The following is a 26,212-nucleotide window of genomic DNA, read 5'->3' as shown; positions in this document are numbered from 1 at the left end:
GAAACAATGAAAAAAATGAAAGAGACGCAAGAATGGAAGAGAAAGAGAAACAAAGTGAGTACGAATTTAAAATATTAGTACATTAAAAGAATTTATTCACTAAGAATTTGATGCAAAGGAGAAAAGTGTATATAATGTTTTCATAAAAAAAAAAAAACACAAATTAAAAGCGGAATTAAATGCAGAGAAAATGGGTTAAGGCGATGAAGAAACCGGCCGGCAGCTTCGCTTTTCTTTGGCCAAACTCAATATGGTAGTAAATACATACAAACAAGCATCCATATATATATATGCATGTATATATGTATGTCCGTAATATATATAGTTAATGTAGATAAATATCTTAAGTGTGTATGGCTGGCATTAATGTAGTGCAATGAGAAAATGTTGCCAGCACACACACACACACACACTATCTTACAACAACAACACATACACGCGGAAAAAGCAATGTACACAAGCTTAACAATAACAACAACTTGGCTAGCAAAAGTAGCCAACTTCCCATATTTGGTAGAAGAGACGAATGAAAGGCCAAAGAAATGATTTGTAGGACTCATGCAACAAAAGTACAATAATAACAATAACAAAATACTACAAATATGTCAGCAATGCAGCGTGGCATTCAACAATGTTGCATGTGTATATAAATACAAACATATGTACTACTATGTATATACCAGATGTTTGTTTGTATTTGTACTCATACTTGCTTGCACAAAATCAAATATTTATAACAACAACAATAGCAACAATTGTAAACACTTTCTGCTTAAAAGTACATACATCTTTAGGAAAATTTATACAGGGTGGTTTCAAAAAAATTATGTAGGGATAATTTTTTTACGAAAAAATGTTTGGCAATCACGTTTGCATGATGTTTTAAAGAGTTTATTTATGTTTCCAGATTTTCGTGTCTTTTTAAATTTATTGACTCTCTGAATTTTACTTTTTTAATTAGTCCCTGCTGTAATAAGCAATAAATGTCAAACTTCGACATACCTGCTTTAAAGCACAGAACTCGATTGGGTCGCAATATTCAGGAACTGATTGTACAGAACTACTTGAATCGAAATATTCAGAGCCTGGTTGGTTCAAATGAAAATATAGGTTAGATTAGGTAAGGTTATAGTGGCTAATCTCCTGTGCCACAAGAGATCTCACTTGGACAGCTAAAGCCAGTTCTTTGTGATGCCGCAAACTCTTCAAAATAAATGCCCAAGACATTCAAGTAATGACAAAGCGCTTTGAGCCTTGAACGAATTTGTGCAGGAAACTAATTTGTAGTCGGGACACTTCAGCTGGTTCTTCGAAGTTTGTCCTGCCAAGATAATTTTGCCGCAGTCTAGCGAAAGCGGGACAATGAAGGAGGAAGTATCCCGGTGCTTCAACTTCACCTTCTTTCATGTAATTTTGGCAATTTGCGTCCGTCGGGATATTTAGCCTCACGGCATGTTACCCCTTCTGACAGTGGTCAGTAATGACTCCTCCTAGCTGAACCTTACTAAGAGCAAATGGATCTCCTGCGATCCACCTTAGGCCAGAATGATCTCCTGATGCCCAACGCCCACCGTGTTCATTGAACGACCACTAATCCAATGCAGAAAGGCATTGGATAGTGGGGCACCAGCTTGTAACCACTCTGATGAGATTCTAGCTTGGGTGCCACATTTCATTCGTAGGAATGCGGTCAGAGAAGGAGCTGCGGGGATTAGGCTCCGGAAAACACAGTAATACAGATTTCTAGGGATGCAGTCCAAGTGATCGAGAACTTCAGAATGTCCATTTATGGGACCTTTGATATACCCTGCTATAAAATATATTGTCCTTCGACAACACAAAACAATATTAGGATCTCGGGGTTTCTAATCCTAGATCATGGTTTCATAGAATTGAAAATTTTGACTGATATTTCGATATCATCTAACAAGAATTTATAAATTCAAGATGTAATCGAGTAAGGAGTGAAGACTCTGCTCACCATTAAATGATAATTTTTAAAAGAGCGGTGCTGTTTACCTATGACAAATATCTTTACGTCTGATACATATTATTTTTCTTGAAAAGTCTAAGAATAATGCTGGTTAAGAACCAACTATAGACGATATCATCTCCAATAATCGTTAATCATATCACTAATCCCACTAATATATTGACCACTCTTCCAGTCACGAAAATTTCATCCAGAATCTGTAACTTGATAAACTTTTCTAGAAAAGCATAAGTCTACTCAAAAGCTTACTAAATGAAAAAAAGCTTTAAAAACTCACAAAATCGTACCTTCGTTCGATTTCGAACCATAAAATCAAACTCCATTATTCGGAGAGTAGTAGTCAAAATCATACTTCGTCTCAATAAATCTCTAAAATATTCTCCAAAAGCTTTGGAACACACCTTGTACGAATATATATACATATACCACCGTATGATTGCCCGTATATGTCAACCTACTCAATTGCAGCACATTCCCCAGCCCCTCACATCTTATCCGGCAGTTGCTGTCAAAAAAATTGCACTACTTTTCCACTACTTCGCACACACTTCCTCCGCCCTCGACCGCATCCGCTGTTGCATGCTGCACATTCATCTGAGTTTCTTTCATTTGTTAGCGCACTCTTATTCTCGTATACAGTTACAAGTATATTTCTGTTGCATCGCGTGCTGTTATTTAATCAATTTAACACAAATTCATTCGCATTCATCAGCAGTTCTTCCCACTGCTTCACAACTTGTTTTTGCGTTAATTTTGTTTTTTTACTCTCTTACTTACTCGTTGTATTGTTGTGTTTTTTTTGTTGCCATTTTCGCACAGCCCTTTCGCATTATTCATATGCAATAATTATGATTTCAACGCTGACCAAGTGCAACTTGCAACTTGCCACTTGCAATGGCAATCAATGCAACATAAGTATGCGGCAAGTATCGTTAAATGTGAAGCAAGTCATTTTTTGTTGTTTTTTTCTTGTTTTTGTGAAAGAATTCGAAAAATATGTCGTTGACATTGGTGAAAGGGTGAAAGGCAACCCAATTCGCACATTATTATTTACCTTTTTTTTTTGGTTGAGATTCTTGCAGTCAGCTGGAGCAGGTATTTCTGGCTGTTCCAGTAATTATTTCACTTTCTTCACAATTAATAAAGGGCGCTGCGGGACTTTTGATTTTTTGGCATTTCTCGCGATTACTTTTCATTGACAGATATGCATATGCATTTATTTAATAATATTAGTTGCATTTCGGAACTGGTAAAGATGTGAAATTTCTCTCAAGAAAATAAAATAAAAATATTTTAAATTTTAAAAATATTTTGTCAGATTGATTAGTGATTATTTCTCAGTCATCTCTTACTTTGCACCAACAGATCAGCAAGCAAAAACGATCAAGGATCGGATTAGCATGACTAAAATTGCATATGTGTCGACGAGTTTATACATATTATAAATCCAGGTTTTGCAAGATTTTGATAACGTGTTTCGGCTCTTTCTCACGACTTGCTCCTTCGTTTTAAGGAACAAAGTTGTTAACATTTTTTTGTATGTAGCCCATTAAATACCTGCCCTATGAGAATAAAACGTAGAAACCATGTGCAGTTATTTGATTAAGAAAGTAACAAGGACCCAAATCTCTGAAGAGCAAATTTCTTACTCGACTATTTGTAATTCCAATCCAAAACTTTAATTATGTAGCCCCACTTTTACTATGAAACATGGAAGATGTATCTGAACAGATACTACTCATAGATGGAAATAATTTGCGTGACACACTTAGATTGCAAATATCTCCCTTCCGCTTTTTGCTCTTTATTCAATGGTTTATAAAGAGTGTTACAGCGATCGGATTTAGTTCAAATATGTGCCGTTTCGCTCGATAATCTGTTTCCATCTATACGGCAACTTCATTATACCACCCTCGTAGAAGCCCGCTCCTTATTGGCGAAGAACTCGGACAGACACTTTTCACAAATCTCTTTTGAGTTCAACTTTACACCACCAACGGCGTTCGCCATGGACAGCAACAGGTGGTAATCACTTGGCGCTCTGTCCGGGCTATAGGGTGGATGCGATAAAACCTCCCATCCGAGCTCCCGTAGTTTCTGACGAGTCATCAACGAAGTGTGTAGTCTAGCGTTGTCCTGCTGGAACTCGATGTTTTCCATGATTTGATCGGTATCCGTCGTCACAGGTCTTTCGTCGGCTGGATTATCCATGGTGTCGTTTTCGCCAGCTCTGAATCGTCGAAAGCATTCCTCCGCAGTTCGAAGTGATAGAGTATGAAGTAATCCCCCAAAACACCATTAATCTCACGGAACGTTTCTCTAGCGGATTTGCCTTTAGCGAAAGAAAACTTTAAAATACCGCGAATTTCGGCGTTTTTACATGTTTACACGTTATAACTGTCAAGACCTTTCAAAGATGTATAGATACGAGCAAATTTCAAAAGACAAAAAGGTAGTGAAGGGAGATATTTGCCAATCTAATATAATAAATATAAAGCGTATTTGATAACCAGGATTTAGTAAAATTAAAAGCAAAAACTTCTTGCTATATAAAGGGTGATTTTATAGACATGTGGGCTTTAGTATATTATACAGGTAAAGGTTAGTCATTATGTTTTCAAAATTATTTGGTGACCCAATTTTCGACCACTTTTTGCAGCAACTGGGGCCGGATGTCAGCAATAAAAGTTGTTCCGGCGTAAGTCTATTCATTCAAAAGTCTGTCAAAAAGACCAACTCCGAAACTGTCTCATTGAAAACGATACGTCTAAAAAAACAACCGTTACTTATACATATTCACAATAAACAAATAAACAATCCCTTCAGTTATCAGCAGACTTGAAATTATTTGTTTTTTCGTAATTTTTAATTTTGGTCTTATAGGTAGAACAAAAGTATTATATCCAAAGATAAAAATAGCTCCCCTCGGCAATAGAAGCTTGAAACCGGTTGCTAAACTCTTGGAATAGAAAGGTAACAGACGAACAGAACAGAAAGCTGGAACCTCTGAAGACCGAATTACTTACTGGACGATTTTTAATTAGGGGAAATATAAGCCTTAAGGTCTACCATAGAATAACTCTGACCAACAAATCCTCCATCGAACTTAGTAGGCACTTCAAAATGAGGATCTCTTAAACTGAAATTTTAATATTTAATAAGTTTTTCGACAACAATCTTTAATAAGAAAGACCTTCGAATATCATTTAAGGGAAATAAAATGATGAACGAATACGAACTATATAATGGCGTCGACTTCATTGAGTGAAGAACTAGATCCTGCGATTAAGCACACTTTTTAGATTTAAAATTATTTCTTTCTGATATCGTTGTAGTTTGGGGTCCTCCGTTCTCAATAATGACTTGATCTTTAAGGTTGGAATAAAGCTGGGATATTATTTTGAGGTCGGACAATTTAAGAAGATACTGCACTGTACTGACCAAGAACGGACTGTTTGGACAGAACATTCTATATATATAGCTGATCAACAACATCTAAGAGAAAAACTTTGGGGGTAGGCCACCACTTCCCGCGCTAATGACCTTATTCTTGCTGACATAACCTGCGTAGGTCGAGTCAAGGCAGGAAATGTAACATACAGTATAAAATTCAATATTCAGTATTCTTGGAAGCAAACTTTATTGGGTTAAGACGTAAGCATTTCCACATAAACCTGCTTCGGACCTCCTCAAAAATAGAGCGTAATCGATTTTATTAAACGCGCTGACAGCGCTTCCAACTCAATACTTTCGAAGTTTATAGGCCTTAAAAGGCTTTTAACCGCTTAAGCTGGTATTGAGTTCAGCAGTCGCCGGCAGAGCGCTTGATTTAGCTTCGCCAACTTAAATGATAGCAAAGAAAACCGCTTAACACATGTACGACGGATTGCCATTAATGAGTATCGAAGTGTGCAGTTAGTGGATAATAGAGAGAATTTCGAAAACAAAAACTTTATGACTGTACAGTGATTTTCAGCGCACACAAGTTTCCCTAGCATAAAAGTTTTTTCCGCCTAATTAATTTTCTTCCGGCTTCTAAAAGCATGTAATGCCGCTACGCTACGTTGACGCGCAGTTATTTCCAATACTATAACAACAACAACAAAATTTCGAGTCCCACACTCGCCTACAAAGCAACAACAGCAACGCGCGACTCTTGATCAATACGAGCGCTGTTTGTTTGTGTGTATAAATGTATGTGTGCGCGCGGCTGCTGCTTTTAACGCATTTAAATTCCATGTTTACAAAATAACATCGAAAACACCGCTGTGAATGAGTGATGTATTTTACGATTTTATGACTTCTGCGCTGCGCCGAGTGATTGCTGCAGCTGTCACTTTTCAATTTCTAAATTTTATTTTACGATACAAACACACACACACAACAACAAACATAACGAAAGCCAAAAGCATCAATCAAAGAAGCTCAAATAGAAAACGAATGAAATGAAATCGAAAATCGACAAAACTTTATTTGCGCGTTGTTCCGCGCGGGTGTGCGCCGAATTGAGGTTACTCATACGCGACGCGGTGGCGCGGTATGTTGCCGCGCATACGCATTAGCCAGCGCTGTCATAGCATCACTAAGCGCTGAATTGATTTTTTACTTATTGTTGTTGTCGTTTTTATTGTTGTTGCTTAGTTGTAGCAATTACTTTTTCTCTTGTACATAAATCTTATGACCATTGTGTCGCGCTGCCGCACGTCGCACTCACTAACGCTCGGCGCTACACACCGCGCGCTACTACGCGTCCGCTTATAGCAGTCCACCAAAGTATATTTGTCATCTCGGCAACAAAGTTGTTTCGCCGTACACTATTGATTTGTATTTCATAGTTATTGTTATCATCATCATATTTTATGCGACGCGACGCCTCTCGTTGCACCGCGTCCGGTGGCGTCGTGCCAAGTTGTGTTTGCGCATAACGCGTTCTACCCGCGCGCCCATCTATACACTACGGACGCGCGCATGCTTCATGCACACATCGCGCAGACGGCGCATTCAATTCCGGCAATACTTATGACTTTGTTTGACAGGTGCAGCCACCTTTGGGGCCGGCGCGCGCGCTCAGCCGTCACATACCCATTTTAGCATCGGCGTTTTAGCATCTTCATCTGCGTTAGCGTTGTGTCGCTTTTGAAGGCGTTTCGTCGCGGCAATTGACACATTCGCTAAAAGGCATTTGACACGCTCGTGGAAGAAAGTGCTTAGGCACACGCCTTCCAATTGCAAGTGAAATTGGAAATATTTGTAAATACAGACGCACATACAAACTTCTGCGAGATTAAATTGCGGCACGTTGGCTGTTGCGGCTTGATGCGGGTGTAGGTAGGTGAGTGCAACGTCAAAAATGTTGACATCGCACTGAGGCGGGTGTGGCTGGACCGCAGCGGTGCCAAATATGCGTCGAAACATTAATTTTTCAAACGCTTAGAGTTTCTATTTGTCATAATATTTGTTACTGTTGTTGCTTGCTTAAAAGTTTATTATTATTTGCTGTTGTTGTTGTGGTTAATGCTGATCCCAAACGTGTGGGCACATAAATTATTTAATTTGCGTGACACTCATACAAACAACACTGTATAGCAATCGATCAGCTATTGTCATAACTAATTGTCACAGTCAGCGAAATTGACATTGCTGCTTAAACATTTGAAAATATAATAAATTAAGTGGGCAGCGTGGTTTGATGAAATCTATGATTCATCTATCTTCACGTCATTTAATTTGGAAAAACCCGAGCCTATTTCTCGCACGTCTAACCTTGGTTGAAGAAAAATTTATTTGAGCAGCTACCTTATGGATAATGCAAATCATCCTCACAAAAATGGAGTTACTCTGTGTTCTTTCTCATGAAGATGTTTTCAGACGGAGATCGTCGATGTTACAGGAGAGACAAGAGGTTCTTGTCCTTATCAAACAAATCCTTCAGCACGGCTATAGTTGCCTTCAGTAAATTTAAATTTAGAACTTAGTAAATATATAAATAGTGTGTTCAAAAAATAACGGGAATTGGAAAAATTAGAATTTCACTGGTTTGGCGAGTCCAATTGTCAAGTATTTTTTATTATGTTGATATACAGAGGTAGTCAAAATTATTTACACATCGGACGTTTTTTTACATGTTTCACACAAAAAGCTTTCGCTTGTTGTTGTTGTTGTTGTCGCAGGGTAACAAAATGCTATGTTGTTGTAAACCTTGATCTATTCCTGATCGAATGAAGTCAGTTTGGCTAGAATAGCTAGAAATATGGCGGAGATATAACCAAATGAACTACAGACTCGCAGTAGTCAAAAGTATTTACACACAACTTGAAATGGATTATCCTGTCATTTTTTAATGATATTTTTTTTAATTTCAATGTTTAGTCTAAGTTACTATTCTAAGGCGATAAATTCGTAATTGGTTACATCCTCTTTGGCATCAATAACAGCCTATTTTATGGTCCGAATTGATTCAACACATTTTGGCGCTAAGTTAACTGTTAAATTAGACCAAATGTCGATAATTTCGGCGTTTTCGGTTATTATATCAATTGACCTCTGATATTTAACGAAACCCCAAATATTTTCAATAAAGTTTAGGTCGGGACTCTGCGGAGGTCAACTTGATTTGCTTCACTTAAACGTTTTGTTGGTAACGATGCTTTATGAAATGGAGCATTGTCCTGTTGTAAAATGTGGTCAATATTTGGAAAAGGCCGACAAACCACTACAATGAAATGGTCATACGATTTTTTATATATCCGGATGATGTAGGATCCCTAAATTAGTACCAAATCTCCAGAACTTAAGTAAGGAAAACTCCCCAAAAAATGATAATGTCACCTCTGACTCTGTTTAGCACCTAAACTGCATCATTTTTCTTCTCACGTGGTAAATGCAAAAAGCGTTTACTAAAGAAGCCCTGGAACTAAAAATTACCCTTATCTGCCCACGACAGGCTTTAGGATGCAATCTATGGCAAATTTTTTTTGGAATAGGATCGGTTTTGGAAATATTGACCACTTTATGCACAACGTAGGCATTTATGTTAATTTTTTTAATGTCCTAAGCAGTGGAGCATCATTGACTGTTCATGCAATATGCTGATTCGATGGTGCTGCAATATTAAGAGGACTAATTGTGGGATTTTGTATGACAGTTCCTACTAATCTTCTACATTATCTTGGAGTTATCACAGGTTTCTGCCCAGTTCTCTTTAAAGTATCCTTGCAATTGTTCGTCTACTTCTTTTTAATAATAATATAAACAGTATTCCTTTAAATTCTATAAATTTTTACTAACTCCGAAGCCGAAACCCCAGTCTTAAACTTAGTAACAATCTCCGATCTAGTTATAATCCTTAATTTATTTACCAATTTTTATATTTTAAGGCTGAGTTAGTTTGTTTTAAATGCCATACAATCCAATTACTACTCTTGCTCAAACCAAATCCAAGGATAAAGGCTAAATCGCCGTGTTTAAATACTTTTGACGCAAAAAAATGTGTGTAAATACTTTCGACTACTGCGAGTCTTCAGTTCATTTGCGTATTTCTCCGCCATATTTCTAGCTTCATTCGCTCAGGAATAGATCAAGGTTTACAACAATGTATTCATTGCTACTTTGTCTGTAGCAGCCACTGAAGTTAGACGTGTTTTTATGAGCTTGGCGAGTTTGTTAATAGCTCACACTTCCTTGCTTGTTCGTGAATTCTTGACCAAACCTCGCACTGTAACGATGCCCCAGCCTCCATATTCACCAGACATGGCTCCGTGTGTCTTTTTCATATTTCTTAGCTCCTTCAACAGGTTATCCCAAAAATCAAGTTTACGATGTATTTCGATGAATGAAAGAAGCGCTATCATAGGTGTATAATATCGAATGGGGATACATTTTAAAGGCGACAACATTAATGTAGAGGAATGGTTTTCTCAAAAAACCAATATTACCGTTATTTTTTGAACACACAGCTTGGATCTTTGGAATCAAATTTGTTGATTATAGATACATGGGATCAATACAGGTTCTTTCAATAAAAAGGGCGTCTACTTATATAGATTTCCATCATAAGTGCTCATCTACGATAAATTTAAAGTGATTTGAAAAGAGTTTTGCTCATATGGATACATTGCCACTATCTTATGCCACGCTCATGTCGAGCGTTTTTCAATACTTCTCCAAAATCTCTCTTACTAACACTCTGTTACTCTTACTCTGTTCTCTTCTTACTAGCAACCCGCCAACTATCGATAGTTTATCATCATAGGCAATTAAATTGAATACCATGATCTTGATGACCAATTGGTAGATTTAAATTATATTAAGATCCAAAAAAGTTCTTAGCTATGGCTTGTTCAACGAACTTTGCTGAAGTTATTTACATAGCTCTTAGACAATTTATATTGACTATGTAGAACTGAAAAGTCGCGAATAAATTGTTGAATCCATCGTTGACCGTACCATTGGCTCCATATTCAGTTGAAAAAGTTACTATTTCGGGATTAAAGGGCGCTTTTAGGATCAAAATTGGTAAAGTGTCCGTTTCCTTGTGGCTGAATGAGAATTAACTGAAAAAATATAAGTTTAAATGTGATACGAAGTTTGGACACGAAGTCAAGGTAGATAGAACAGAAATGTCACATACATGTCATAACCTTGACAGCTAGTTCTAGGAAAGTATATAGCTCTAATGAACACTCTATATATATGCTTATATTATAATATACCGCAAAAACGATTTTTTTCTGGGTATTGAACCAAATGATTCCTGGAGATCGGAGAGATTCTCCTATTTCTGAAATTAGCCACCAAAATCGAAATACAGTTGAACTTCCATAACTCGAACTGCTCTAACTCGAAGTTCTCCATAATTCGAATTGAATTTGCAATAGATGTCAAAATTCATACAAATTATATTCTGTAACTCGGAAGTCTCTCTAACTCGAAGTTTTTTGTGGATTATAGTGATTCGAGTTAGAGAAGTTCCACTGTATTTGGATTCGAAGTTCGAAATTTAGATTACTGGAAACGTCATTATTAGTTAAAGTATGCATATATAGTACGGTGTATATGATTTTACGATCAAGCTTTATGAGTGATGATAAAAGGGGTCGAAGTTGGATTTTTGAAAAAAAATTGAAATTTTACATTTCGAAAACTGACATAATTTGGCACATTAGCTTCACCGAATCTCTTTATACACCATTGAATTAAGAAGAAAATTTAGATTTGGATTGTTTAGTACTGCAATTATTAATATTCTTTAAATAAGCGTTTTTTCGAATTTCGAAGGCAAATATTTCGATTTTGGGCGCTAACTTCGAAAATCGAAGAATATACGACTTTTACTTATGACTCAATCTCCCGGAAAAAGTAAGTTTGGTTCAATACTCCGCCGAGTGTTGAACAGTGTTATTGATAATTTCTTTCATAGCCAATATCTATACATTTTTATATTTCATTGCTATTATAGTATTTATATCCAAACAAATTTTTATCAAAAATCATTTACCGCAAATGAAGCATGAAGCCATCACGATGCTCACACATTAATCGCAGAAAGTGAATTTCTTCATACACCTTAAATATTTACATAATTGATTGGCTGTCCAAATTAGCTATACAACCAAGTAAAAAAACAACATCATTTGCGCACAAGTGTCAATGGGCCCATCGGCATTTTAGATTTGCAGATAAGTAGGTAAAAGCAACCTTCTTCATACATACATACATACATATGTATGTATTTAAGATGAGCCCTCACGGCTGCGCTACAATTTCTCCCAATTTTTAAATGAAGCTAAGTGGACGTGCACAGATTTTATTTGTATTTTTTCCACTATTTTCTATTTTTTCTTTCTTCCTTTGTACCTTATTTCACAATTTTTTTGTTGTGTTCTGGCAAGTACAACGCTGTGTGTATGTGTGTTTAGAAAAAATAACTTTTGCCATTATTTACATGTCTCATTGTTATTATTTGTTGTTGTTATTGCTGACTGCTATTGCTGCTGCTGACAAACACTTTTCCCCACATGAGAAAGTGGGTGTAGTTACGCATATAAACACGCAAAGCCAACAATCACTTACGCGCAAATAGACAAATATACTTCACTCGCCACTCGCTGGCAACATCATCTCTGACAGCGATGTACTTGCATACATATATACATACATATATACTTGTATTGTACTGTTAACATTCAAAATATGCGCCGCGTGCGAATTGCGCGCTTGCGCAAATAACGTACAAAGTACAACAACATGACAATATACATACACTTATGTATGTATGTACACATGTTGCAGGCGCACAAGGTGTTTAGCTACATTTAGAATGATGTCTGTGTTGTGGCTGCAATTGCAGTTGTTGTGGTTGTTAGCAAATGTTAGCTGTTTATTGACGGCCAGCTGCTAGTACTATTTACCAAGGGAAGTACATTGCTACGACTATTTGTTATTGGTTGCAACACACATGTGTATATACACATATTGCAGATACATATGTTGCCGGGTGAAATAAGAAAGTAGTGTTCGAGACGCTGCGTCTCGACTTGTAAATTGCAAATTCAAATAGATTTTTTTTCAAACATTCCAATAGTTGTTGTTAGCTATGCATACAAACTCACATACATATACATATATATATATACATATGTATACAAGTATGTATCTTATAAACATACACTTGCAACTTCTTATGTTGAGTTAAGTACTTATTGGCTGTCAAACGCTTCTTCGTTCGCTTTTAAGTTAAAACAACAATAACAACAGCATAAAACATTAACAACAACATAAAATAAAACAACAACAACTTCAAGCAATGCGACAACAACAGCAATAGTGTCTGTCAGCAACAAATACATAGAAAAGGCAGAAAGTATACTATAATTACAACAATGCCGGTAAGACCTTTTGGGAAATTACAATTGTATGTTGTAAATGGAAAAATACCGTTAAATTGATTGTTTGCAGTTTTTATTTAAAATGCGGTCTATAGAAACACATACACATACAAATATATATGTATGTATATGTTTCTATACATGATTGCATTTCCAATCACTACTAGGGCATGTAATACCCGTTAGAATTAAAAACTTTCATTTATTTGTTAATGAAATAGCCTTGTTCAAATGACCTTAACGAAATTACTTAAGTAAACATTTTTTTATCATCTACTTCATTTCGCTTTATTATAACGAGTTAGGCAATTTTTATTGATTTTATTTTTTAATACCTCGCTAAAGTAGTTCAGGAAAGTGAAATTCTTCTAAAATATTTGAATTTAATAATACTTTCATCACTTTCGTTCAAATTTAACACTTTCGATTATTTTAGCATTATGTGCTTCGTGAATTTACGGATTTTATGTTGTTGGCGTACACTGTAAGGCAGTGACTAAGTGGGTTAGGTGGGTTTCAGAGGTGGAAAACAAGGGTAATATATTAATATTTACAATCATATATTTCATTTAAACAATTCAGCCTATCAAAGGTACATGTTTAAACAATATTTTTGTGAAATTTTTATTTCAAAATTTCATGGATAAATGTAGTTAATGAACGAAGGAAATAAGAAAATATTTAAATTAGAATTTTGACAGACTTTTTATCAGAAAATATTCACTTTTTTGTAAAATTTTCGCCATAGATGACTCAATAAAACTAGTTGTAATAAAAGTATACAAAATCCTTGATTCATTAACTAGATAATGTTACAGTGGAACTTCTCTAACTCGAATCACCATAATCCACTAAAAAAATTTCAGTTAGAGAGACATCGAATAATAGAAATTTTCATTAAAACATAAATTTTTCAAAAAGCTATAATATATAAATTTACCCACAGTTTTAGTTATTTACTTAGCAAACAGTTTTATTTAAATACATTAAAACATGTATAATGTAATTTTGTTTGTTACACTTTGCTATTGTTTGGCTCTTGAAGTCTGTATCCCATGCCTTTGTTACACAATTTATGAAATCCATATCCATAAATGTAATATCATATTTTGTCGCATGTCTGGCAAATATGAGAGTTGAGGCACTTACTGTATAGTTTTTGGTGAAGAATTCACGAACAAGCAACGAAGTGTAAGCTTTTAAGAAACCAAAATCACCAAGCTCATAAAAACACACCCAACCTTAGCGGATACTACAGACAAAGTATACAATGAATACAGCTGAAAGTTTTATGATACTGCAGACATCAGTTTTTGACAAATTTTAAATTCCCGTTACTTTTTGAACATATATATAGCGTAGGAAACGCTTTAAGCGATTATAGCCGTATCCACCAGAGCGCGCCACTCATTCCTCCTTTTTGCTTTTAGGCGCCAACTGGAAACATCAAATGAAGCCAGGTCACTTTGCACTTGGTCTTTCCACCGGAGTGGAGGTCGTCCTCTTCCTTTTATTCGCTGAACTATGTCAATGTCGTCGTATAAATCGTACAGCTCATCGTTCCATCGTCTGCGGTATTCGCCGTTGCCAATGTTTAGAGGACCATAAATCTTGCGCAAAATCTTTCTTTCGAAAACCCCAAGAGTCGTCTCATCGGATGTTGTCATCGTCCACGCTTCAGCGCCATACATCAGGACGGGAATAATGAGCGACTTATAGAGTTTGATTTTGGTTCGTCGAGAGAGGACTTTACTTTTCAATTGCCTACTCAGTCCAAAGTAGCACCTGTTGGCAAGAGTGATTCTGCGTTGGATTTCAAGGCTGACATTGTTGGTGTTGTTAATGCTGGTTCCCAGATAAACGAAATTATCTACAACTTCAAAGTTATGACTGTCAACAGTGACGTGGGAGCCAAGACGCGAGTGCGCTGACTGTTTGTTTGATGACAGGAGATATTTCGTCTTGTCCTCATTCACCACCAGACCCATACGCTTCGCTTCTTTATCCAGTCTGGAAAACGCAGAACAAACGGCGCGGTTGTTGCTTCCGATGATATCAATATCATCGGCATACGCCAGGAGCTGTACACTCTTGTAGAAGATTGTATCCTCTCTATTTAGTTCTGCAGCTCGTATTATTTTTTTTCAGCAATAGATTGAAGAAGTCTCACGATAGTGAGTCACCCTGTCTGAAGCCTCGTTTGGTATCGAACGGCTCGGAGAGGTCCTTCTCGATCCTGACGGAGCTTTTGGTGTTGCTCAACGTCAGCTTACATAGCCGTATTAGTTTTGCAGGGATACCAAATTCAGACATCGCGGCATAAAGGCAGCTCCTTTTCGTGCTATCGAAGGCAGCTTTAAAATCGATAAAATGATGGTGAGTATCGATTCTTCTCTCTCGGGTCTTTTCCAAGATTTGGCGCATGGTGAATATCTGGTCCATTGTAGATAGCCAACAATAAATTTGCCTCCTTGAAAAATTAGAAATGATTTTAAATAGTATTATGACCAAACAGAGACCTATTTGGACAAGATGCCAGCATATGAAACTCCAATTGTTCTCAAATAACCATACAAATCAATTAACAGCTTAATTGCCTCAATACTTTTCGCGACGATAATACTGAATAATACATATTAACATCTTCCTAGTCTTAATCAATATCTAAAAGTTAATGAGCATATAAAATGGATATATGAAAATAGCAGGCTGACCGTGAATATAGAGACAGGTTGAAAATCTTCTTAGTTTGGGACAACATATACTTCTGTAATCCTGAAACGAAGTTTAGAAAATCCGGTCTTGATGATGACCTAATTATGAAATTTGCAAAAAATATAGGCTATAAGACTATTATCCCTTCAAAATGGGGCAAATGTTCTAAAAACTGTCGCATCTTTAACTTCTACTCTATCTTCAGATCACTTCATATAGAGAGTATTTTCAGACTTAAGACTTTGTAGCTGTCTGTTAAACCAAATAATTATCCGTAAATGCAACATAACTATAAATTATGAAGAAATTATTAAACCGCAACGAGTCTTGAGAATTTAATTTCCCATTTTCCATTCATTTTATTTCGGAAACTTTTACAGAACATCGTAATGCCACTGGATGCCATAAAATCGTACCAACGTATATTGATATTGGTTTCATTGACTGCTTTTAAGTAGCTATGGCTGCATATGACCATTCAACCGCATATACAAACAGAAACATACATACAAATATACGTACGTACATACATATAAATATGTATGTGAGAGCGTGTTTACATTGCGATGGCTTTGAAGTGCGTGTGCGCCCATTAGCTTCAAGTTCATGGCGAAATCGCAGCGGCAATGCGTTCGCCAATTGGCATTTCAGTGCACCGCAACTACCGTCAACAAACACCAACACCAACAATGTGTGTAAAGTGTTTCCCTAATTCGTCTGCTCCTCATCCTCAATGCCTACCACATGAGCACTGAACTACAATAAGTAGAAGCATAACAACAACAGCAACGAGAATGAATGTGGACTAGTCGGTGCATCTAAACACACTTACTGGCACACATACATATGTATATACCCACATTGAAGGCGACGTAAAAGTTGTCTCGGTTGCACGCCAAAACCTGTCATCATGTCACTGCTGCACCAGCAACGGCAGCGACAACGACAGCAATTGCCACAAATGTGGCATCGCGGTTTTCTTTATTTCCTTCATTGCGTATGTGCATTTACGCATGCGCCAACAACGCGTCGCATCTCCCCATATTGTCGTATTGCCTTTATCGCATGGCTGGTCGTCGCATAGTCGTGCGCACAGGTTGGTTCGGTTTGATTTGGTTTGGCTTGATTTTGATTTTTACCTTTTACAGGTGCGGATGGCTGCTCGTAATATGGGTTAGGAGGTCTCTTAAGCATTTTGTTGATAGTTTTTTTCTTTGGTGTACCTACTTGCATACTTAGTTGGTGTATCTCACGCGACTTTGACCGTTGATTGGCGCTTTCGATTAGAGTAATAAGAGAAATATACGCATTGATCCGGTGTGATCTACAAACTTGTTTTCTTTTTAATATTCTGACTGATTTTCCCTTTCGCCCAGCTTGGTATGTAGGCTATTGAACGTACATCCAGACACTTCCTTTTATTTGCCTTTTGACTGTCTGCAAGCCCACATTATTCGGATATCCTTTGAGATTGAATTTCGCTTTTACTCAAAGAGTCTACAATGCAGATTTGATTAACGTTTTGATGGGAACTCGGGTTTTAATGCGATAAAATAAATACTCTCTCGACAAAGGTTTTTCTCCTTCCAACATATAAGTCAGTAAAACCCTGGTGTAATCCTTCATTTGAAAATAATCGACCAACTTTTTGTACCCGGAGCTCATATAACTCATATTTTCGGGTTTAATAAGGGACATCGGATGTCTGAGACAGCAAGTTAGACAGCATTTTAGGATCATAAGATCACTTCCTTAGGAGTCTAAACATATTAATCTGTATGCTGCCCTCAAAGACTCTGAAGATTAAGGTCTCACTAGTCTTGATTTAAATTAATTTAAGAATCATGATATCCGATTCTTCATATCACATCATCAAAAATTATGGAGTTCATACGCCGAACTCAAACTGAAGGGTTCTCAAGAAGCTCTAAGTAGTTTGTATTCAGATCGCCAAAATAACAGCCCTTAGCAGGATAAAGTGCAGGTCAATTCCGATACCGTAGAACCAACTGTTGTGGGTGCGCCCCACGCGCAACTTCTTTCTGAATACTGTAGCAGATTAAACTCCTACCCATCCTGACTGAACCCCGACATACCAAATATATGTTCTGCATACAAAACCACAAGACACTAATCACCTCTTTGCATGTCCTGTTAATCCCACTCAACCACCATCCCTTTCCCTTTGATCGGCCACTGTAGAAACAGCTCGTTGCCTTGGTCTCTCGTTAGACTCGTTGACTTCGATGACAATTGATTTATGCTTACCGGTTCAAGCAGGTTTGGGTAACCGCTACAACAACGGACTTTCTTGACACTGTATTGAAAATTTCAAAAACCCGGGATAAAATCTAACCTAGGGGACTTTTCCTACCTCGAACAGCAACTACATTTTCTGTATCTGGTTCTCACGGAGATATCACGACCAATAAAAAATCCGACCCTGCTTAACCACTTCCAATTTGCGTATGCTCTTTATGTACGCGTCCGCCTGGCTGGTACTAGAATGTAAGTGCAAGTTTTTGGCAACATAAATTATAGCGCACAACCAATTTTCCCTCGCTCACCCCTTCCGTAGCCGACAACAACAGATGAATGTCATTGCCTGTTGCCGCAGCAGCTACCAACTCCACCGAGATAGACGGAAGACGCTGGCATATTGGCTGCCCGGAAGGTAATGCACAACATGTTTCGCTGGTTGCTGCGAAGAGAAAGTGTCTCCGTCTCGCCGATGTTAGTTAAGCGACGCAACGCGACGCGACGTGAAGCGCGCGAGGCAAATCACCAGCTCGTTCTGCAAAGGCGCATCGTAAAGAATAAAAATATGCAGTCTGCGAAAGATTGTTACATGGACGCGTATGCGGACAACTCTTCCTGCAACGAAATAAAAAAAAACGAACGCTGCAAACGTGAAGTAGTGGTTGGTTATATTTATTTATTTTTCTCACTTTTATCAGATAACTTGGCGAGTTTATGCTTCTACTGCTGGAGCCACCGCCGCCGCCACGGCACATGTGAAAGTAATGAGTTTGAAGCTCAATTTCATTGCGGCCCAGACATCCTGACGGGCGTGCGGCGGACAGGTGGGCTTTTGGATGAACGCCACAATTCTGGGAGGTTTCGAAAGTCAACAATCAGGTTATGTGCGTTGCCTTGATGAATTTTTGGAATTCTCTCTACTTTTAGTTGCGAATATTGTATGTGTGTGCATGTGCATGTGTCGGGGCTTTCGATTCTGCAATCTGCAATCATTTCCGATATCGCTTTCCAAAAGGAAAATCGCAAAAAAATAACAACACAATTATGCAAAATATTTCGACCTTAAGGCGAATTTTTTAAGTGATAGCTGCGAGATTGTTGATGTGATTATTTTTGGCAATCGCTGCACATTCATGTGGACTTTAATTATGTACCCATTCATATGTTGTTGAAGAAAGTGTTTTGAAGACTACCGCTATATGGGAGGTGGGTGTGATTACAGTATGTTTTCCATTTTTAAATCGAAGGAAGATTTTTTAATTACTATATGCGGTCTGTTTAAATCTGTTCCTCGGATATTTCAAAGATAGTTTCTTTACGGCTGTTTTCAGTCTTCGATACAGAGAAATTAAAGTTTACTGAACGTGTTCTAAGCTAAGTTTACATCGGTGTTCTAAGCTAAAAGTTAACCAGAAGATTGATGATTGGATATCTTATTAACCTTAAAATGTTCTTAACCAAAGCAAAAAATATGAATTTAAACTTTAACCTTTATAACTCAGCTGATGTCAGCAAATTATTCCAGGTTATTCCGAAAACCTAATATTATGAAATCATGGATTGGTATTGGCTATAGCTCATAAAATATTTGGGGTTGTCATCTAAGTTCACTACTACCTAAGTTAAAATTGTTAACAATCGCTAAAATATTTTGCATAGGTTTACTGTTTCCACGACTGTCGGGTCTACGTAATCGAAATGGTCCCTAATTTTTATCCGGGTAAATGTTTCATGTCGCTTGAACAAGGCAGGTTGTGTTGAAATTGGTTAAATAATGCTAACCGGAACCGAAATGGTGATAGTTGAGAGCTTTTTAGAGCACATAGTCGAAGTGTTTCTGAAAACCAGTGCTAGGATTGAAACAAAAATGTCTTCGGCATTGAACTCATCACAAATCTGCTAAGTTTATTAATTTCGATACTCAGTAGTTCCCCTGGACGACTGAAGAAATCTGAACTTAGGTCGGACCGTATAATGTTATTGGTCTTCCTTTTCTACTTGTTTTTGTCCCGAACCCTTTAAATATTTTCAGATCCATTTGATATGAAGAGTTTTTCAATAAGAGCGCACCCAAGATTTTTTTAAATAAAAAAACGGTTTGGGATATCAATGAAATTCGTTATTCCTGCGAACGTACATTCGATGCTATCATGTATGAAACTCGATTTCTTTGACATGCCCACCACGGACACGCAAACTCTGAACCCAATTGTCAACGGTTTTCAAACACAAATCGGCCGATAGTGCTGCAATTTCACGTTCGATATTCGTACGAAGTTCATCAATCGTCGCTGGCTGGTTGGCATAGACCATAGGACTTGACGTAGCCCCACAGGAAATAGTCTAACGGCGTCAATTCACACGACCGAGGAGGCCAATTGACTGGGCCATTTCGTGAGATAGGACGTTCACCAAAATTGGTTTTCAATAAATAGATTGATCATCACGGCAGAAATACGGCCCAATGACGCCGCCGGCCCATAAACCGTACCAAACCGTAATTTTTTCTGGATGCAATGGTGACTCATGGAGTACGTGTGGATGCTGCCTGTCCAATAACGCATATGTATTTTGCTTATTGTCGAAGCCATGCATCCAGAAATGACCCTCATCACTGAAGGTGATTTTTCAATGCGAATCCCGATCATTTTCACGATTCTGGTGGTCAAACGGTTCCAGTTCTTGCGTCAATTTGATCTTGTAAAGATGTAGACCAAGATCTTTTCTCAAAATTCGCCACATCAGATGACCAACGCTTTAGAACGATGAGTGAGAGGCTGATTTGGATCTTCCTCAATTGATGCGCTAGCGGCAGCAATATTCTCTAAACGAGGCACGAGAACACTTTGTACTGTGCCTGTGGATTAAAATTTATCTACTAGACACCCAATTGTTGATCTGACAGGGCGATTATGATAACCATAAATTGGACGTAGCGCTCATAAAGTTGAGGCCACTGACTCTGAATTTCGGTAGTAAATTCTAATAATTTTAACTTGTTGCTGGATCGTATTTCGTTCCATAATGAAATGGCAAACCTTACTGAAGAGAAATGTCAAAAGAGCGGGAAAAAATATGGCGTCGTTTGCTGTCCCTATCGGTCTAGTTTTGTAGCGTCCCTATTGAAAAATCCTTTATCTTCCACACTTATCATCACTTATTCGATATAATAAATGGAAGCTCTCAGGAGTGCAACCAATCAACTAGATGATATAAAATTTAACTCATATTACTAACTTTATTTAATTTTATACTGGATCCCAAAAAAATTGTATATAAGGACCGTCAGCTCCCATAAATATCACGCGATAAGCATTACTACGAGCTTACAAATGTACACCTGTTGAAAGTCCTCGAGCTTTCATTTTCACACATGACCCAATTGTATAGAATTTAATTCCTGCAAATGCATTTTATTAAAATATTTGAGAAAGTCTTTTTTTACATAAATTATTCACAACATATTCACGGCACAAAGTTAATTACATTAAAATTGCCATACGGACAGACGCGCTGATCGCTTCAAATTAAATCGCCTGAGTTTGTGTTTAACTCATTTGAAAATGCGTTTTTTTTTTGTTTCAGCTGTTGTTGTTGTTTTAAGCTGAAAGTTATGCAGAAAAGTAAAATTTAATCCTGACAATTGAAATGCGTAATTTTCTGCAATTAGAAAGTGAAAGAATTTCAGATTGTGCCACAGCTGCCAAAGCAGCAACCATGAAGCGGCGTTGCCACTTGGTCGACACAAAGGAAGGCAGAAAGGATGAAAGGGGTAGACTAATTAAGATTTTATCAACAGCGTCCACACTGTTGGCAACAAGCGAATCATCAACACAATACCTGATGCCAGCAACAACAACCACAATAAGGCAACAACAACAAGGTGACAATTTGACGACGCTGACGCTTAAGTAGACGGATGAGCGTAGAGCATCAGCGTCGGCCAGCTGAATAAACGGATGAGAGATGAATGAAGAAGTGCGCAGTGTCGGTTGACAGCCCCCGGAGCTTTTGTACTGTTCATCGCATTGCGCTGCGGCTTTGGCTTGTCACATTGCTGCCGTGATGGGAATTAAGTTAAATGCAATTTTCCAGCAAAACGATGAAGAAGAAGAAGCGCCACAATAATAACAACATAAAAACAGTAACAATCGCACAAATAATAAATAAATGAAAGAAAGAAGAATTACATACATACATACATAGCAATAATAACAAAGCGCTGACAATGCGAATGACAATCAATGCGAATCACTTAGCCACACACACATACAACACACCTGTACCTGCTGGTGGTGACAACGGCGAGTGACAGTAGCACGCACTTCAAAAGCCAAAACGGATTAAACATATGTGAGTACGTGAGTATCTTTCAACGCAGTATGCAATTGAACTTTCGAATCCGTTTTCTCAACAATTCAACTTAAATAAATGAAAAGTGCAATTTGAAAATGTTCCAAGCATTCAATAAGCACACAAGTCAACTAACGAAGAAACTTGACAATTGACCGAAGGCGAGAGTGAGTGTAATCTGTGAACAAAAGTGACAGTTCACAAAAACACAAGCGACTCCTCCCGAAATAATCACACCAATTCAATTGTTAATCACTGTTGCCGCAGGATCAGACATTATACAAAAATGTGGAGTTTTTCAGCTGTCAGGACTGCACAACAGTACGCACTGACAATGTGATTTTTTGCAACTTACGAGCTCAGGCGTTCGTCTTTTCCACATCATTCTCGATTTCTATTGTCATAGAGTAATCATTCAACTAATGCCTTGCCTTCTTCAAAAGCTGAAGAGAGAGAGAACAATAAATTGCTGTGGATCATAGTGATATATTTAACATAGAATGCCGGATTACGAACTTCTAGATTGACGCTATATGATATAAGTACATTAGGTTCACAAAGTGCACCAATCGCCACTTTATCTTAAAGTGAGAATAGGTCATTTCCAACGTGTTTGACTTCCTACTTTCTCAGTCACCTTCACCTAATACCCTCAGAAACTGGATTTCCTGTATCTTTTGCTGATCTACTGTGGTTCAAATTTCTCAGTGGTCAATTCGAGAAATAACAAATTCTTCGATTATGGATCTTAGACAATCCATATATTCCCTAAACTCTCTATCAGCATATTGAATATACCGATTCTTCATAAATTAATTTTACTCCAAATTTAATACAAAATGGTTGGTTGGTTGAATAGATAGGCAAAGAGTGCCTGACCGAAAACACCCGCACTTTGGCCATCTTCAGGTCCTTTGTACACTCCAGGGGTACCTCAATAAGGGTCTCCTAAGCAATTCAGTTGATTTTACGAAACTTTTCACTTTTTTCCTCCCAAATTCCCAATTTCCCTTAGGTTGGAGTATTGGAAGTTGTAGAAAATAAGACTTTGTAACCTACTGAAGAATGGTCATTCGCAAAAATGATGTTCTAACATTTCAACTCCTCCGCACATGACATGTATTCTGCCAATTATTCTATCCCAAATCTCAGCAGGTTGCCTCTTAGTTGTACGTGTTCCGTGACGACCCCGAGCTACTGCTTAGTTCGCTCTTACTCAAAGTAGAAGTTTTTTGGTCTGTCCACAGTCAACATTACCCCTCAGTAATTTTGTAGTACGACCCGTTTTGCAAGTGTTCCAAGACCCCAGGTATTCCTCTAGCTATTATTGGTTTAGGCAGCGTTTGTGGGAACTGAAAGGTCTAGTCCATCTTAAGGGAACGGAACCTACTATAAGATAATGAATCATTATTATTATTGTAAAGAGTGCACGTCCAACTTTAGGTGAAACTATGGTAAGATACATAAGTCGATATCGTTTTGATGAAATTTCTAATAAAATTTCAATATGATCGAAGAAATTTGGTCATTTTATTGCCTTGAAGTTATACTCGAATAAATAAATATTTATATATCAATAATATTCTATGTACCTTTAGTTTGAATCAGTAAGAGCCTTTTTCAGTCAGATTTATATCACATATTACATTCGTACATCTAACACATGCATGCTTATTAAAATAGAAATTGAAATTGAAAATTCGCTATCTGCATAATCAAGTGTCTTACATATAACTGACGGCTGCAAATACCACTGCGAAGTGTTAGAGATGCTTCACAGTCACCAATTCGGAATGCTTCGGATGACCTGCAATCAGCGATTTACGGCTCGTAATGCCGGCGCGCGGGTGTGGTGGCGCAGCGAAGTGGCGGCTAAGTGCGTGACGATATCTAAAAATATTGAAGTTTGAGGGCAACAGCAAAATTCTTAATTAGAAAAATCGCAACAGCGGAAGCGTTACGCGCTACACAATGACAGTCTAATGGGTGGAGCCCCCTTTTGGAATTATTGAAAACTGTGAAAAATTCTGTGTTGCACGGTGAGGATTTTCGATATAAAAATTTTAATATTTTTCTTTTGATCCGATAGTGGAGAGATCCCCACTGTAACGATGACCCAGCCTTTGTATTCGCCAGACATGACTCTGTGTGACTTTTAAGATAACCTTAAAAGGCCGTAGTTCTACAAGCATACGAGAAATCGCTAAAGAGCCAATGGGTATTCCAAAAATCGGATTTGAGGAGTGTTTTGACGATTATAAAAATCGTTAGTATAAATGCATAATATCGAATGGAGACTCTTTTAAAGACGACAACAATAATGTGGACTATTGAATAAATATTTTTATCAAAAATAAAAAATTCCCGTGATTTTTTGAACACACCTCGAATTGACGTAGTAGTGATATTGTACCCTATTATTCTTTAAACTACCCTTAAAATATATTTTGAAGATTTTTCCAAGACCAATATATGTATAAGACCTTCTTTAAGAATTTCCTAATTCGTATTCTCCTAAATGTCCGATTAAATTTGCTTTTAGATCTCAGGGCGTAAGTCCACACGCTTAAATCGATAATAAGAAAGAGAAAAGAATCAAGCTAGTCAATCGTAAGAGCCGACACCATTCCCTATGAAAAAAATTTACTAAAACTATTTATTAGACTCTAAAAATCAGTAATTTTCCTCTGCACTTGCATTACTGTGCCTTCTCAGCATTCCGCTGCACAGTGAAGTGACATGCGAATGAAATGCCGTTTCGTTTTTATGACGCGAGATAAGAAAATGCAAGCAGCGGCAGTCAAGTCATGCAAACGATCCAGTCCCAGAGCACAACTTCTGCTGCGTCGTCAAGCAGAGTGATCGCACACTTTACGCACTTCCTTGACGCCCCACAAATCCAAGCGAAAATTAAAAGATAAACATATGTACAAATGCATATAGAGTTGTGGAAGCGCCACTCAGCGTTCTCTGCACTTTGCTCAATTTCACAAAGTTAGAAAATCATACATATGTATGTATGTATCTGAGAACTAGCTTATGAGTATGTGATTTATATTCTATTCACGAGCGAAAATATTTCAAAAATTGCTCAATGATTATGTTTCAAGTAATATTCTTCATATATGTTAGAAACAGCACCAGAATGAGTGTGAAAACTATGTATGTGTGTGTGGGAGTGTGTGGTTGTACTCAGTACATTTGAAATTAAAAATACTAATAAATTTTATTATTATTGCGCGTTTGATGTTTCATCGCCGCTGTCAAGACAAAACAAATATATGTGTAATTTGAAAATGAGTATAAAAAATACGCACATAAATAAAGTACATATGTAAAACATGAATTAGTTATTCTGTATTTATTTATAAGTGCATACCCTGTAAGAAAAATTTGTATTCGTAAAAAATGTCGAGCTCAATTTGACTGAGCAAACTTAAAGTATTTGTAAGCAAAACCAAGAAAATTTATTTTTAGAGTCTGTTTTTTTTCCTTTGTTGTTAATAATTTTTTTAGATTATAAATTTTATAAAATAATTTCGAAAAATACTTTTAAATTGGATCCACTGTCGTTACGTTTGCTATTAAGAACGAGCTGTAACTCAGTACAGCCAGTTAGACTCGTAAAATGTTTCACATTCTTTCAGTCTCCCGAAATGTGTTTAATTTGATATTCAAATGCCTAAAAATTTAAAATTCTACTGTCTTACAGTCACTAACGCCGTGTTATTATGGGACGCTTCTTATATGTTGAGGTGTTTCCGGAATAATTGTATTCTTGACACACCACTTGAAGGATAGATTTAGAAATTTAGCAGTAGTAAGGAATTCTCCTTCATTAGCGATTTTACTAAAGCAATTCCGCAGGAACTCTGATTGAGAACATTTGATTCTGATGTCCTTACTACTTGAATGTCGGGATGTTTGAAGTAATCAAAAAAGAACTCATATACATATATACTTACATACTTCAGTTAAACTCTCCGTTGGATTAGACTCCTTATTC

General features: G+C 37.2%; 1 protein-coding gene across 1 annotated transcript in view; it reads left to right on the top strand.

Moving 5' to 3' along the window:
• Nucleotides 1–26,212, top strand: part of LOC105209016 (uncharacterized) — a 34,850-nt gene continuing 8,638 nt past the window's right edge. Inside the window, exon 1 of the mRNA XM_054231901.1 lies at nt 1–54. Within this exon, the coding sequence (XP_054087876.1) occupies nt 7–54 (48 nt within the window). The 5' untranslated portion in view covers nt 1–6. The remainder of the gene's footprint in view (nt 55–26,212) is intronic.

Source organism: Zeugodacus cucurbitae, chromosome 5 (assembly GCF_028554725.1).
Source record: "Zeugodacus cucurbitae isolate PBARC_wt_2022May chromosome 5, idZeuCucr1.2, whole genome shotgun sequence".
NCBI lineage: Eukaryota > Metazoa > Arthropoda > Insecta > Diptera > Tephritidae > Zeugodacus > Zeugodacus cucurbitae.
Note: the sequence above shows the minus strand (reverse complement) of the source record. Positions and strands in the feature narration are given on the sequence as shown.